Below are 17754 nucleotides of genomic sequence, written 5' to 3' on the forward strand. Positions count from 1 at the left end.
TGCCTCTTTGGTTAGATTTATTCCTAGGTATCTAATGGTTTTGGGTGCAGTTGTAAATGAGATCAACTCCTTAATTTCTCTTTCTTCTGTCTTGTTGTTGGTGTATAGGAATGCCACTGATTTCTGTGCATTGATTTTATATCCTGCCACTTTACTGAATTCCTGTATGCATTCTAGCAGTTTTTGGTAAATTTAAGAAAAAATTACTTCAAAGTTTGCAAAACTTCATGCAAAAAATTAATGCAAACCATCGTGCTTCACCATTAATACTGTCATAAATCCAGTTTCTCAGAGGGTAGACCTAGATAATTTGCTGCCTTGAAGCTTGAGTAGCACAATAGGTGATAGATTTCTTATCAGAACCAATCACTGCTACGCTAAAACCTCAAGCAAACCTTTACATACCATAGATCAAGACTGGGGGTCCCCCACCTTTCAGGGAGAGGCCCCTTCACCAAGGTTTTTAAGTTGTAATCAGGGTCGATGGAATACTGACATGAAAGTCCCTGAGTGGCAAAAGGCAAGAGTGTTTTGCTCTGTTCTTCAAGGAAACACAACAGAGGGAAAGAAAATGGGTGTTGGCAGTGAAGTAAGACCCAGAGACCTAAGTGTGACCATTGATTGACCCATCATTTTAATAACAAGTATTTGAGGTCTGATCACTTGGCATGAGGCATTGTGTCTACCAAGTAGGATCCCTTTATACACGATAGCTTGTTGTTGATACGATGCTGGTAAATAATTGTGCTCCTACACAAAAACAAGTTCAGAGACACTCCCCTTTATATCTTTCTTCTATGTTCTTGCTTTCCCTTTTAATAAATTCCTCTGACTACTGTCATTCTTCTCTGTTTAGAAATCCCAAAGAGATGCTATGTGCCAGCAAAGGCCCTGAAGATAGCAGGTGCTCAGAAAAGTGTTTATTAAATGATGAGCTAATTAGTTTGAAAAATCCCAGTTCTTCTTTAATGAGATTGAATTCAACATAAAGACCATGGGAAGTGTGTAGAGCTTGTAGCACTTCCTAAGTGATTCTGTCTTAAATTTTCTCATTTACTTAGATTTTCTAGGGAGTATTCTAGGGAAGAATGTTTGGGGTATATTTTATGATTCTCTATTAAACATTTTTCTGAATAGATCTATACCAGCTTTTTCAAAACATTAGGGCTTGGCACAAGTGAAAAAAAAGTGAAGCATATCTAAAATTAATCAGTTAAAGTAAAATGCTTTTTCTGTAAAGGCATCTACTGTCACAGAATAGGATTTATCATAAATGCTTCAAAATAATGAGAATGAGTTTTCTGATGTCACAGTGTCAGCTAGAAAAACTTCAAGATCACACTCTATTACGATCACCTTTGGTATAAAATTTACCAAGTTGCTACTCAGCTACTTAAATATTTGCTATCCCTTGCAAAACTTTTAAAGCTTGTATCTTTACAGGTCTCTCAACACTACTTCTATATATAGTTTATCTTGCCTATGAGTCAGTTTTCCCTTAAATGAAGATATATGAAGCATTTGTATTTTAGTCTAAAGTTGAGAATGTACATTTTTTAACTTTAAGATTATATTTCAAAAAAAATGGGGGCTGACCAGAGCAGACAAGTGGAGAATATTGCTAAACCAGGACTTTGAACTTAGCTATTGTCTTGCCCAAAATAACTCCAGCTCTCTGTCCTTACTGCTGTTAGAGGACTGAGGCTCACAGGGATTTAGTCCACATCTGCTCAAAATGTGGCTTTGGAGCTGGAGCATAACTGGTTAGAGAGGAGAGACCATAGCTTTTCTTCCCCAAATGATGCATTATAACCACTTGGCTTCAAAAGATTTTACACCCATCTGGGAATTAATGGAAGGTAGCTTCCCAAAGACTTTACTTTGTTTCACATTGAGAGTAATTAGAGCTGTTTTATCAGCCTCCACCAGAATGGATGGAGGAGGTAAGTACCTACCTTCTCAGTACCTACACTGGCCAGTGTTTCTGGTTGATAACCACTTTATTCTCATCCTTAGCTTCACAAAGGAAAGGGCCAAATGTGCCATGATGAGAGAGATGCATGTTTTCACTTGGCGGTGACTTCACCCACCCACCCCCATCTGTTTTGGATACTGAGGTGGTTTCATTTTGCAATTCATTGCATGCCTGACAGTCTGGCTATAGCATATAAGGAGAGAGAAAGAAAGGAACATGAATGAAACTTCCTTGGAGATTAAATGATGGACCATATATTGAGACATATAAAGTGATGCTCCAAGGTTAAAATAATCTTCCCTTTTAAATTGGCATTGAATTATGTGATGTCTGCACTTGAGTCCTGGACACCAGCAACTCAGCTCCCATTCGTGCAGCCTGGATTCTGCTGAAGCAGCCACCCGTGGGAGGACAAGCAATAGGCAACTAAGACACTCCTCCTCCCCATTCTAAACTCGAAAAATCCACAGGTCATTCCCTCATCCGAGGAATCCTCAAAGGCCAAGGAATTGTTCTGTGGTCCCTGCACAGGAGTTGGTCTTTTCCCCTATAGTTTTCTTTACGTCTTCTAGAGGGAGAAGCTAAGGCATAAAAAACCTTTTCCCCTCCTGGCACAAATCAAAAAGGGAATTGGGAGGGAGGGAGGGAAGTAAGGAAAAGAGAGAGACTAAGGAGTAAGGTTGGGAAGATTATATAAGTGTGTTTATATGTATTTTTGCATGCCCACGTGAGGCTGCAAAGAATAAAAGGTAGATATCCCTCTCCATCACAAAAATAATTTACAAACAGCTGCTCCCACTTTGTAAGATTGTTTGCAAAACGAAGCAACAATGCTGAGAATATTCTTCCCCTTAAGGGAAATCTGCTCACAATCCAAAAAACTGTTCTTCATCTCCAACTCTGGGGATTTTAATAAAAATTTGATAGGCTGTGTCAACTGCTAACGCCATCAGATCCAGAGCCTCTTGCAACAGTCTAGATGGGGGAAAAAGTGTTATCTGTGGAGACCCAGAATGAGAGGATTTTACATTTGATATTGTTTTTAAAGATCCACATTTCAAATGCATAGTTGTGCTATCTTACATCGCCATACTCGGTGCAATTTGCAGAGAATCAGTCTCAGCGGTTGGAGATTGATGCTGTGCCTCCCAGCAACCAATTCTCTTGTTCACTTCTCCAAATTGTTGATCCAAAAAAACCAATTTGCTAGCAAAATAATCTATTTTTCTTTCAAGTATCAAATCATAACTTCATTTCAATATCCACAGACTAGAAAGGACAGAAAATCTTTCTCCAAAAATCAAACATTCAAAGTCTTTCCAAATAGTGAGTTAAACACACCCATGGCCTAGAAAGTGAAGGCTTCCTTGGGGACACTAAAGGCAACGCTTCTGGACCCAGAAGATTCAGAAAAAAAATTTAAATCCTAACTTCCTGTCTCTTCCTCCTTATGAACCATCTCCTGTGGCTCAACCTATCCATGTCCAGGTACATCCCCTTTTTTCAGAGAATACCTTCTCCAAGTCCAGTGGAATAGCTTGAGTCTTCCCACTTGCCTGACTATAGGTTTCAGAGTTCCATTCATCATTTCCCACAAGAGAAAAAGGACAGGTTCTGACATCCCTAAACTCTTGAAATGACCAGGCAGATTGGCAGCCCCATTCCACAACCCTCATCACTTCACTGGAGGACATTTTAAATAAACACATTTAAAACCATGTAACTATTACATTTATTCAAAAGGCGTATAAAAACCCATTCAAATAACATGGCACAAATGTACAAATGACCTAGTAAAATTAGAATAATATCTATGGCCAAATGCCAGATTCCAGAAATGTGAGGACTATGTCTCTTATTATTTCTCTAGAGCGAAGTAATTGTCTGGTACAGATAGCTTGGAGAAAGTAGAGAGCAAAATCTTACAATGTCAATGCTACTGAAGTTCAAGGTCAAATCTGCCTTGAGTATTATTAGCCTGAGAGTGGAGAACAGCTCCAGAGGCCACTGAGGATCCTTGATTAGATGGATTTCCGGGCCTAGATATTGAATGAAGCAAACATATGGGGCTCTGGCAGGCAGTAAATAGCCCTGTTTTTTTCTTTGGGCATGAAAGCTACCAGAAAATCAAGATTTTAGAACAATAGAGCATATGGATAGAATAATATGAGCTGGTGCTATAGAAGCAATTTTTCATCCCACTTAGAACATCTCTAATATCCTGTAGGTTGTGGGGAGGTGTGAGAGGAGGGGGATCTAAACCAAGATGCTATATTGGTTCTGCTCTGCAATTCAAGAGCATGGGACCTCCCAATCCAAGACCATCTCTGGATAAGTCATGTTGTAGACCAAAGCATGTTCCAGCCTCCCCTAAAATTTTCTTTCTTAAACACAGCCAGGGAGAGATGCTGATGGGTTGTATACACTGACGGGCATCATGCCCAAATGACTAGTATGTTTAGGAAATGCCTCAGAGTTATGTTTTATGCAGGTTGCATCTAAACAACCTACCATTTTGTAACTGCTGATTCTTTATGTATGTGTGTATGTGTCTTAGAGTTTCATACCTCATTTTCAAATATGTCCTTATAATAATATACAGCTCAGGATTTTGAGAATACAATTTTTATTTTCAATTCAGACATCTCAGATCAAAGTTAAACAGGAAAAATGAGAAATGTCTGTCACAAGACCAACAATAACAGCAGTTATAAACTGCTTATTTTTGATTGGAGTAGGATGAATAACATGGAAGGTATATTTAAAATGTCAAATTATAGCAACAGTGATCTGAATGCATATTTTTGTTGTGTAAATGTTCCTCTACTTTTTCTACCAACACATAATATTTTAATAAAAAAATTTTAATGGGAGAAAACACATAAATTAGAATTATAGGCTTATTTATTGAATATTTCCTGTATGTTAGGTACTGTGCTAGGAATGGGGCATTCAATTCCATCATGGAGCTTACATTCTAGTGCAAAAGGTGCAAGCTTCTTTAAACAAACACAAAAATAGAAATATTAGTATTATAAAGAAAAAATACAATATCCAATGAGAAGATATGAGAGGGGAACCTGTCTGGGAGACCTGCAGGATCTTCCATGAATGGCATTTTATCATAGTTGAGACCTGAGGGATGAGTAGTTGCTAACTGGACAGAGGAGTGAAGACAGAGTGATGACCTAGAGGGTGAAATGGAAAGTATCTTGGTCCATTTGAGAAGCCAAAAGAAGGCTGTTACAGCTGGAAATTCCGAGGGAGAACAGGGGCCACCATGATCCTGGAGAGGGAAATGCATTTAGGTCATATGGGATTTTGATGGCTTTGTAAAAGTTTAGAAAGAAGGGACTCAGAATGTCTTAAAGGTATCTCTCTGACCTTATATAGAAAATATAGGTGTGTGGGGAGTAAGAGTGGATTATAGAATGCCAATTAGGGAGCTACTACAGTAGTCCTGGCAAGCCATGATGAGTGAGGGTAGGTAGTGTAAAGAGAAGAGATTTGGGGAACAGAGGCAGCCAGGCTAGATGACTGATTGGACTTGAGGAAAAGGAGGATGGTCTTAACAATGATACCCAGATGGAAGAAGGAAGACTTCTATGGAAGGGAGAGGATGAATTCAGATTTTCTTTCTCTCCTTGTTTTTTTTTTTTTTCAATTGTAAAATGAAATTACCATGCATTTTAACAAATAACCATAGAGCTAGATTAGGAAGAAGCCAATGGTTATTATCCCACTTCTGGACTAATGCATGTTAACAGCATGATGTAATTCTTTCATCTTTCTCTCTCATATATGTGTGTATTGTTGAATTTTTTAAATTCAGTTTTGAACTTGTTAAATATGAATTTCTTCAAAAATTTATAAGTGAATACAACAAGTGGAAAATTAGATACATGGGTCAAAACTCAGAAGACATATGCTGGGTTTATAGATTTGTCTTTGTGTAGATGATACCTAAACCATGGGAGCAAAGAAGAGTGTCCAGGAGAAAATGTTGAGTCACAAGAGAAAAGGATCTGGACAGAGTCCTAAGGAAATCCAACATTTACCCATTAGGTGAGGGAGGAAGTGGAGAGGTCAGAGAGACAGGAAGATCCTAGGAAAGTGAGGTATTATAAAAGTCGAGAGTGGCGAGTCCAGCCAAGAGGTTAATTAATAGAACGTCCATTATAGTGAGCAACAAAGATATCATTAATAATGTTATAAAGTCATATCAGTGGACTTGTTGGGGACCAAGAGAAGTTGCCAGACATTAATTTGGAGTAGTGACAACTTGCCCTTGGAGGTGTGATATTTCCCCCAAATCACAGAGAAGATAAATAGGGTCTACAAAGTTGGTGTTTTTCAGCAATATTTCAAAGAAGGTAAGAGAGGCAAAAGTGATTAACATGGTATTCATAAAAGCTATTATTACAACACTGTTACCTGACTATATTTTAATGCAGGGGCTGAATGTATTAATAATAAATGGACTTTTTTTGTACTTTTATTTATATATAAATATATATATATTTTTTCCCACCTAGGGAAACCTTGGTGAATATGGAGTTCATGGCCCAAAAGGAGAGAAGGTAATCAGATTTGTCCAAGTGAATAAAAATATAAAAATATCCAGGGTTTTACACCAATATATACATTCCCATGTCAGGGACAGTCCTGCTGCCATGTAGGCTTGCATCTCTGGGGAGCCTTCAGTGGGCACAAGCCTCCCTGCCTCCTAACCAGACAGCAGGATTAGACACTGAGGGTCTGCTCCCCGGTGAAGACTGCTGAATAGCAGCTGGCTGCAAGGAGGGAACACATCTAGGGGAAATAGCTGTAACAAAGTAAAGGAAATTAGGACACAAGCTTCGATTCATAAAGCAATATTTCATGAATCGTTGTAGGTGGCAAAACCATCTGAAGACCCCTTTAGCAAAATGCCTCAGGCTCAGGCTCCCTATTTTTGTGTCTTCTCATGTACCCAAACATAAGCTGTCATGGGGGCATTTTTTTGGTGGGGTTTAATAGTGTACAATCATAGTTTAACCAAACAATTATTTCAAAAACAGTTTTAAAATTAAAACGCTGATGGATTTCCACTGCGTCCTCATCGTCGTCACCAGCTTAATTTTATGAGGCGTGAAGATGACAGATTCACTTGCCCACTCAGAAAAATGTTTCACTCTGGTTTGATTCTGGAATTGTGATGACCTTGGATTCAGTGTGAATGTGCCATTGTCAGGAAAAAAATGATGCCATTAAATCTACAGAGATGAGTAGGTCTGAAAACACTCCGAGGGAATGTGGCCTGTGAGTGCTACTTTCATTTGTTCACCCAGCAAAAATTCTCTTGATTGAGGGCAGGGTATTTCGACATGAATCCAAGAAAATATGACTTCTGTGCCTCATAAATCAGTGCAACCAACCTATTCAAAAGATCATACATCTATCACCAGAAAATACTGCTAACAGAAACTAGGAATTTCTTTTAGATTGACCATTGAAAATGAAATTTTCTGCAAAAAAAATAAATAAAACCTTGACATTCTTAAAAAGACATCCAAAAAATATTGATTATACAGCCATAATAAGGCATTTGTGTGTCTGGGATTTTACTGCTAGTACATTAGCATTATTTTCTGTAACCAGATAGCTTACAGAATTTCTACACCACCGTACGAACACATTACATTTTAAGCAATTACTAAAGCACATGTGCAGGCTAACGGGGGAGAAAAAGCCACAAAGCTTGTCACATAGGACAGCTGAGCAAAGAAGAGTGTTGTGGCACTTTTAAAGTATTTAAACGATGATTCATTTATTGAAACCAAACAGCTGGCTTCTGATTGGCTATGTTCATTAGGAAGCATATGTTACTTAGGAATTCCTAAGACCTCAGTGATGAGAAATTTGATTCTGCAAAACAGGTGTATTTCAAACTCTAAGGACCTTTTCTATTCCTCAGAATCTTTTCTAATTGCTTCAGAATCTTAAGTGGAATTAGGAAAAGCCAGGGGCGTAACTGTTCCCTCCTCCCGCCCAGAGAAATAACCTAGAAGAGTCTACAGGGAACTTGTTGCAGTACCTGATACAAATGTACATATGAAATGATTTGTAAGAATTCTAATTAATGGGAGAAGGACTCTGCCAATAAATAATACATAAAATAAACTGAAAGACAAGCATAGCACTTGCTGGAAGAATGAAGTCACCTCTACCTATACATAGGTACTAAGTGGTTAGTGTCTGTTCTGAATCAATACATTTGTTTTTTAAATTATTATGCTGTTCATGGGTCACCATAATAAGAATTTAAACCTCCTTCAAGCTGCCCTCATAGATTTTTCCTTGCACCTATGGTGGACCTTGATGATTCTGAACGCTGGCTGCACACTGAAATCACTTGGAGAGCTCTTAGAAAATGCCGACACTCAGACCTCACGCCCAGAGACTCTGATTGGTTGTGGAGCCCATACCTCTGGTTGATCTGGCATTGAGTCCATATCACTATTATTTAAAAGTGCTTCAGATGATTCTAATGGGCAGCCAGGATTGAGAACCACAGAGTGGTCAAAAGAACATGGGCTCTGGGGTCAAAATTGATTGTACCATTAATGGCTGTGTTGGGAAAATCATTTTATTTCTCTGAGCATTGGTTTCCTTGTCTGTAAAATGGGCATAATTGTGTCTACACAGAAATGATAGCAAGACTGAAATCAAATGAGATGAGATGAACTTACCCAAAAGCACAATACCTGAGACATATTAAGCCCACACTAAAGATTTGTTCCTTTCTATTCATCCGCTCCAAACTTTCTTCTCATGAAGTCTCACTTCTCTCTCTTTGGTATTAATAACTGTTGCCATCCTTAACACCTGGTCTTGTTCATCTTTGTCCTCCCACCATAATTTTGACAGAGAGGGACTCAATTTATGCGGTTGAACAAAAGATTTAATGAGAAGTACAATTTCAACACATAAGTGACTTGTTATTGCTATATATCACTTCTCCCTGCAAAACAGAATCACGAAACCAGCCTACCATTTGGATCCCAAAATTGCAGTGAAGCACCAGAACAAACACAGACAGCAGTAGAATCTACACAGAAATCACTCCTGGCTTAGCAACCACATCCTATATCAAGAGCACTTAGATGCAAGGAGAAACACCAATGAACACTAGTGGCTATTAATGGTAAATGGCAGTAAAGACCATGGCAGCCATGGGACCAGTCCACCACTGTTGAAATGATGACTTCTGCTCTGTAGTTTTCCTGAGACTGGCAGCATGTGGTGAAGGAATAATGTATTTGCAAATTGGTTAAAGAGAACTGCTCCTTTACATAGACAGTGGAATAAGGTGGCAGAATATCTAAGGACTCCTAAGAAACTAGCAGGTATCTTTTGGGGCCAGCTGTCAGAAGGAAAAGATTTAGCCTCAACAGCACAGGTCTTTGAAATAGCATTGAAAGTGGCAAATCAAAGGACAGCCTTTCCTGAAGCTGAGTAAATTCATCACTTATCTTTCAGCTCATACCCACAGTGATAAATCACTGAACATTCATTTTAAGTATGAAAAACAACTCCTCAGGTGTCTAAAATTCAGGTATGAAATGTTTTTGTTTGCAGAATTTTCTATGAGGGAATAGGTACCTAAGATTTCCTCTAAGTCCAACCTTACCCAAGTACCACTCAGAGAGACGGACAGATGCCTCTGTTGGGTCCTTTTTCTACATTTCAAAGGAGACTTATTTACATGGGTTCAAACATACAGCAGTTATGAATGTAATTACTGTTCTTCCTTGTACAATCCCCTCCTCTTCCCCTTTGTTATCAGGCAGAAGTGATTTTTATAGTAATTTCTAGACCCCTTTCCCTGATTTCTACTTTTATATTTTGCAGATCAGTCTAACAACTAAGCGTATTTTTCTTTCACATCTATGCACTGGGGGATTTTTTTTTAAGATTTTACTTATTTATATGAGAGAGAGAGAGCACGAGTAGGGGTGGAGGGGCAGAGGGACAGGGAGAAGCAGACTCTCCGCTGAGCAGTTTTGGGAGCCCGATGCAAGGCTCCATCCCAGGATCCCGAGATCGTGACCTGAACCGAAAGCAGATGCTTAACCAACTGAGCCACCCAGGTGCCCCTGCATTGGGGATTTTAACACCTACCAGATGAGTAACACCTACCAGATGAGTAACAGGGAGGTCACTGTGTACCCCCTAATGCTCAGACAAGTCCAGTTGTTTATTTTCTTTTTAAAACCAACACCAATTGGCTTTTTAAATATATCCACCAATTTCTCCCTTTTCTGACTTTGGATAGAATTTGTCATATCTAGAAAAAAATTGCTTCTGCTACAGTGTGGTAAGTATAAGACCGATGATGGTACACTAGATGTTTAGATGGTAGAAGGAAAAATGCTTATATTAATAAAATCAAGATTAATTTTACAAAGTATATTCCACACATCTAGAAGAATCCTTTGAAAACTACGATCTTGTTTATCAATTGCCTATGACAAGTTCCATCTTCCTCTAGTGTAAAGTCACAAGATACTGATTTTGATAGCAATGTGGAAATAAGCCAACATTTTTAGGACCGTAATCAATTTTTACTTGAAGTACTTTGGGTAGACTGTTGTTCGAGGCTTCAAAATAAACAGATAAATACATCCACAGAAGGGGAGAGAAATGGAGATGTGCCCTGCAGGCTTGTTTATGATAAGGAAAAGCTAGAGACAACCCAAATGCCCATCAATGGGGCTTGGATAAACCCTGGTACATTAACATTTTCCAGTGGTTACAATGAGTGAGCTAGATCTATATGTATCAATAGAAAGGGATATTAAAAACAACCGTGAGTGGAAAAAAGCAAGTTCTAGGATGTAAAATATAAAAATAAAGCTATTTATGGAATTCATTATAAATATCCCAAATAATATATTGTTCATGATTACATATATGCAGTAAAAGTGAAAAACTATGGACTGAAAATATAAATATACATTTAAGAGAGTGGCTCCCTTTGGGACAGAAATAGAGGGGAAAATACAGAAAATTTCTTCTTTGTAAATTTTTGTATTTCTTTCATTTTGGTTGCCTGGTACACAGAGGTTTGCCATATTCCCCTTCATGTTTTCTGTAGTTATTTTTTTCAAAATAAAAAATATACAAGACATTGTGTGAGAAAGGTATATGCCCAGAAATGCAATGGTGAACATCATTTTGCAAAAATGCTTTTGAGATTGGAATAAACCCAACATACATAACTTCTAGTGGCTATGTTTACTTTACCCTCATGTGGTATTCAAGGATCTTGGTAGATGCTAAAAGAAAGCACAATGCTGGGACTCCTCCAAAGTCTGATTAGTGATCTACTTCCTTTCCGCTATATTATTTCTAAATTGTATTTTCTCAAAATACTTTTTATATGTCACATACAAACCCCTCTTCAAGATCTCTGACCAGAACATCTTAGACATTCCTAAGCTGCTGTTACCCCATCAACAAGAATGCCTTCTCTTTGTCCACAGCCAGTCATTTCAGTGATCATATAAATGCTGGGAACAGCTGAGAGACTCACTTTTCTTCCTATGGCTCCCCCACTCCTTCACCTGCCCCCACCTAAAAAAAGAAAGAAGTGTCTGAAATAAAATGAGTCCAGATTATTGTGGCAGTTCAACAGTCTCATGTCTTTAAGATCACACATACACACACACAAAATTTTTTTGGTGAAACAAGACAAAATTATAATTTCTTTCTTCTCTGGACATCTTGCCTTGAAAAATAATTTTTGTCTCTCATTAATTTTAAATATCATAACGAATATTATGGATTTCTGAAAGAGCTGAAGGCATCGTGAAGTGCTGACAAATACATTATTATGCAGACAGTCTAACCAGTTTCACGTTGTCTCTTGGATGATAGCAGATAAATTCCGTGGTTGGTGGGAGCACAAGCAATTGCTCTGAACTGCAGTCACAACAGTACTCACCTGACCTCACGCAAAATCTCTCTTCTGCTTTTTCTCAAAAGGGTGAAACTGGACAACCAGGATTCCCAGGGTCCATTGGCCCTAAAGGTCAAAAAGGAGAATCGGTAAGTATGAAAACTTTTAGGGCAAAGGGAGAATATTTTTTAAAAAACAGAATTAAAAATATTTTTCCTAATCAGCCCTAATTCCGTGAGCCTTGTTTGCCCCTGCCTTGGCAAGCAAAAACAGATCAGATATTTGAGCAAGTGCTCTAGCAAGGCATGAAGTCACTCAATCAATTTTTAAAAAATAAGATAGGTAGGCTAGTATCAGCCCTCTTCTTCATATGAGGCAACTGAGGCCCAGAGAGGTTAACTAACTTGCCCTAGGTCACAGAGCCAGTAAATGTTAGAGCTATGAATCACATTTAGGTAGGCTGATTCTAGAACGCAGGGTTTAAAAATTACTAAGCTGCCCTTCTATAACTAAACATGATAGCTATAATAAATAATAAAGTCAATACACTGAAGACTGGGGCTAATATATCCAAAAAATTAGAAACGTGTATATATCTGCTCTTAGGATACTTTCTGAAGTTACTTTCCTTCCTTGGTTTTTATAAGATCAAAGTAGCTTCTCAAGCCACTTTTCAGTATTACTGAGTCCCCTTTCTTTCAAGACTTAGCTTTTGTGGTAGGAGGAGAAAACCTAAATTATCATTTATACTCAAATCAGACTGCCTAAAGAGATTACATGAATCCTAGTTAAAAATAGCTTTTTTTTTTTAAATCCTGCTAAAAAACAAAAACAACCTACAGCAGCTCATAAGAATCAGCCAGCATCAGACTTAAATGTTTTATCTTTATTCAAAAGTGTAATACCTTTTTTCTTTTATTATGTTAATCACCATACATTACATCAGTAGTTTTTGATGTAGTGTTCCATGATTCATTGTTTGCGTATAACACCCCGTGCTCTATTCAATACGTGCCCTCTTTAATAACCATCACCAGGCTAACCCATCCCCCCACCCCCTCCCCTCTAGAACCCTCAGTTTGTTTCTCAGAGTCCACAGTCTCTCATGGTTCGTCTCCCCCTCCAATGTCCTCCCCTTCATTTTTCCCTTCCTACTATCTTCTTCTTCTTTTTTTTAACAAAAATCACATTTCCCTTTTTCCTTGCCAGGGGGAACAAAGGACATTGGTTTAGCAGAGATAGTGAATGCAGAGGTCACGAAAATGCCCGCGTGCCAAACGGAAACAGTAGGAAAAGCGTTTAATATTACAAAGCCAAAATTTCCCTGCGCTTTGGCTATAAAAATTAGGCTGGTTAGGCAATAAGGGTAATTTTGCAGGCAGCGGTAGAGTGAGGGCTTTTACCAGAGTCCCCCAAGCTGTCCTGCCTCCAGGGGTCATGCTCTCTCACCTTTAGTGTCTAGTCCAAGCTTCTAGTTGTCCAAGCTGTCTAGTGACTGTCCAGGACGTGACAGTCTTTAATAGGGCTTCCCAACTTCGTATTTCCAAGAATGTCTGAGAAACTCCCGTTCCACAAATCCAGCCTGGTGGATGCTGCCCCTTCTACCTGCCTAATTACTCCTGACACTCCACACTTGTTGGCAGCTCTTACCATCTCCTAACTGCTTCTGTAGGTCTGCACTGTCTCCTCGCCAAGCTTGAACATTGACTCTCACCTCTTAAATTACTCGTGACACATGGCAGACCCAGACTGAGCACTTTTATAAATTCTACTACCTGAAACACAGGAAGAGCAGAAAAGAGGAACTTCCAGTGGTTTAAGAGCAGTGTTTCCCAAAGGTGGAATGTGCACTTGAATTACCTGGGGCTCTTTTGAAACGCAGGGTCTCATTCAGGAGGGCTGAGGTGGGGCCTGAGACGCCACACTTCTTACTAGTTCCCAGGGGATACTCATGCTGTTGGTTCATGGATCATGCTCTGAGTAGCAGGACTTGGAGGATTTCACAGCTCCTAGGAAATCCGCTCTGGTTTTCTCTGCCACTGCAGGTGTTTGGGGGCAGCTCACCTACCTCCCTGAGATTATCTTTAGCCCCATCTGCCTTACCCGGGAGAAACAGGCTTCTCTTCCTTTTACCTTTTCTGCTTGCCAGTTCCCTCTTAATCCCTTAATGATTCCATGTCCCTTATACAGTAGTTCCACGTTGTGCAAGGGGGATAGATTCAAAGACCTCCAGTGGATGCCTGAAACCGCCAATAGTACCAAACCCTATACAGATGACCCTGAACAACGTGGGAGTTAGGGCATCAACCCCCCAGTGTAGTCGAAAATCTACATATACCTTTTGACTCCTCAATACCTAATTATTGATAGTCTACTGTTGCCCAGAAGCCTTACCAATAACAAACAGTTGATTGCCACATATTTTGTACGTTATATGTATTATATACTGTATTCTTACAATAAAGTAAGCTAGAAAAAAGAAATGCTATTAATAAAATCATAAGGAAGAGAAAATACATTTTACTGCACTGTAAAAAATCCATATATAAGTGAACCCACGCAGTTCAAACCTGTGTTGTTTGAGGGTCAAGAGTATATACTATGTTTTTTCATATGCATACAGATCTATGAGGAAGTTTATTTTATTTAAGATTTTATTTATTTATTTGAGAGACGGAAAATGAGAGAGAGCATGAGACAGGGGAGGGTCAGAGGGAGAAGCAGACTCCCTTTTGAGCAGGGAGCCCAATGCGGGACTCGATCCTGGGACTCCAGGATCATGACCTGAGCCGAAGGCAGTCGCTTCACCAACTGAGCCACCCAGGTGCCCCGAGGAAGTTTATTTTATAAACTAGGCACAGTAAGAGATTATCAACAGTAATAATAAAATTATAATAATATACTGTAATAAACATTATATGAATATGGCCTCTCTCGGAATATCTTGAACTGTACTCACCCTTCTTCTTGGGATGATGCGAGATGATAAAATGCCTCCATGATGGGATGACGTGAGGTGAAGGACATAGGAACTGTGACATAGCGTTAGGCAACAGCCGCCCTGATGATTCGTTGGAAGGAGGATCATCTGCTTCCAGACTGCAGCTGACTATCGGTAACAAATCATGGAAAGTGAAGTCACAGATACGGGGGACCTACTGTGCATCTTTGTCTGCCTTCCTCTCTGCCCCCCACATAAAAGAAAAGCATTTTTACATTACTATACAGAGTAGTTTAGCTCTTTGTGGTCTCAACCTTTCTATTCAGAACAGAATCTGGACACGACTTGGGAGAATAACCAGAAGGCCCAAAAAGAGGAATGGTTTTCATCCAAATTTGAATTCTGAACCATTTATGCTGAATGGCAGTTTCCCGCCACCTTCACTGCTGGACATTTAGAATATGACTACATGTGTCACATGTTAGAGCTTATAGTTATAGATGAGTTTACAGACAGAGAAAGAGAGGTGACCAGATAGTAGTCATTGGAGTGAGGACGAAATATCAAGTCTTGAGACAACCAGCCTCCTGGTTTGGTTTGGTTGTTTATTTTTTTTAACCTGTTACTTTAATCCATATGGCTTCCCAGTTGCTCTAAATAAGCATGATATAAGCAATGCAACATAAGCAAAAATAAGCAGTTATATAAGCATTGTGGCCCATTGCTCATATCTAAATAACATCATCTCTTCTCTTAAAAATCAACTAGGATTTTTTTAATTAAGGCTGAAAGACGAGAATATAAATAAAGCCCTGATCTAACTTATAGCAGTTAACCAACAATAAGAGATTTAATCACATTGGCTAGATATGGGGCATAATAGAGCAGGCTAGGTTGTGCTAGGTAACAAATTAACCCTGAAATTTCTGTGGCTTAATGCAAGAAAGGTTTTTTTCTTGCTCGTGCTGCATGCCCAGCATGTTGGGTCCGGAGGAGTGGGTGCTGATACCCACTGCACTCAGATGCCAGGCTGATTACCACCAGGTAACTAAGCCATCTGGAATACACAACCTTCTCAGTCACCATGCAGGGAAAGTGGGGCTGGAGAATCAGGAATGGGCTTCTCCTTGCCTCACCCTGCAAGGTACACATGTCACTTCTGCTCACGTGTCATTGCCAAAACTAGCCACATGGCCCCAGGAAACAGCAAAGGAGCAGGGAAATATGGGAGAGAAGAGTTGAGCCCTGAAAATCCCTAGCATATAGGACACGAGGTGAAAACCACAGGGGTTCACTTACTAACCACTTATCTCCCCTTAGTGATTTGTTTAAGGGACTCACAGTCCCTAAGGGAACCTTCAAGAGGAGTATTATCTACCATATTGTTCTCACACTTTCTCTTGACTTTCCTGTGCAAAAGAAAAATTTTTTTAAATGAATGGTTTCCACCTTATTGTCAGTTCACTCAATTCAAATCATAAGTAAATCAAATTACAAATCAAATCAGACTGAGCAACCAAAGCCCAGGATTGAAGTCAGGCTGTCTAGGTTTAAATCCTGAATGACCTCTCACTGGCTATATGACCTTGGGGAAATCACTTAACTTCTCTGGGCCTCAGTTTCCTCATCCAGAAATGGGTATACTAATCATACCTACCCCAGTGACACATAAGAATTAACTAGAACAGTGATTAGATCAGTGTTTGATATATTATAAGGATTTAATGAATATCAGCTATTATTGTTATATCTGCATAACTTGAAATTCTCTAATTTAATAGACTTTTACTGGGTACCAACAGAGTACACCAGAAATGCTATGATAGTCAAGACCAATTATATCCTTACATTCACAGAGTTTATAGGCAAGATAAACAAGGAGACATAAAGTGGGTGAGTGCTATTTTAGGGGAAATAACTCAGAGTTACTCAGAACCTTTCTGAATCTCTTTCCTCATGCTTGAAATGAGACCGTATCTTCCTCACAGCATTGTTGTGAAGAGTAAATGAAATCATGTCCATGTAACTTCAAGAGGAGAAGCTAATAAGAGAAAGTGTGTGTGTGTGTGTGTGAGAGAGAGAGAGAGAGAGAGAGAGATCATCTCTGTGAACCATGCAAGAGGAAGCTTTGGCCTTGGCAGCATTCCAATTTGTTCCACTCAGGATTCTCGAAATAGTATTAGCATGATTAACTTATTGTTCACTAGGGAATATGAAAGAGTTTTTAAATTAATTCTCATATGCTTCCTTTAAACTGCGCAAGCAGACTGTGTGACATTCTGAGTCATTTTAGCGGCTGCTTTGTGACAGAGGTCTGAGTTTGGCCTGCAGGATTTATCCATATCCAGTTTTGGAGGGTTTCTCAAAGTGTTCATAATTGATTCTGTTTTCTAACCATTTTCCTAGGGAGAACCTCTTACTAAAGGTGAAAAGGGAGATAGAGTAAGTAGATGTTTTATCACTATCTTGGGTTTTCTACTTCATTGATTTCTATCTCTCTGATTTCTCAAATGTTTACTTTGGAGTCTAATAGATTTGATAAAATAAGCTCTCTGAGCATTTTACTTTTTCCTCTGTGAATTTTGACTCTTTTATTTTAATAAATGAGAAATTATAAACCTTGTTAAGTTTCATCCCATGTGATGACACTTTACCATTCGGCTTGGGTATTATATATTTTCTTTAACCATTACTATTTGTGATTGGACATGAATGTTTTGAAAGATGTACACTTAAGATATCTAAAATACAAAATTAAAATGCAAGATACAGTTTTTTCAAAAATTCTGTTAATGATGCAGGTTAAATTTATCAAACAGGATGATTTTATCAAAAGGATCAATAAGAAGTCATGGAAATAAGAAAAGCAAACTCATAATAGCCAATATTGGGAAA

The 17754-nt window shown here is 38.8% G+C and overlaps 1 protein-coding gene across 1 annotated transcript in view; it reads left to right on the plus strand.

Annotated features, from left to right (window-relative positions):
- LOC102728278 (uncharacterized) overlaps window positions 1–17754 on the plus strand; it is a 249854-nt gene that overhangs the window by 225015 nt on the left and 7085 nt on the right. The window contains exons 18-20 of the mRNA XM_081829350.1: window positions 6511–6555; window positions 12005–12067; window positions 17266–17301. Coding sequence (XP_081685476.1) covers window positions 6511–6555; window positions 12005–12067; window positions 17266–17301 — 144 coding nt within the window. The remainder of the gene's footprint in view (window positions 1–6510; window positions 6556–12004; window positions 12068–17265; window positions 17302–17754) is intronic.

The sequence above is a fragment of the Leptonychotes weddellii genome, chromosome 8 (assembly GCF_054177405.1).
Source record: "Leptonychotes weddellii isolate Sample4059 chromosome 8, ASM5417740v2, whole genome shotgun sequence".
Taxonomy (NCBI): Eukaryota; Metazoa; Chordata; class Mammalia; order Carnivora; family Phocidae; genus Leptonychotes; species Leptonychotes weddellii.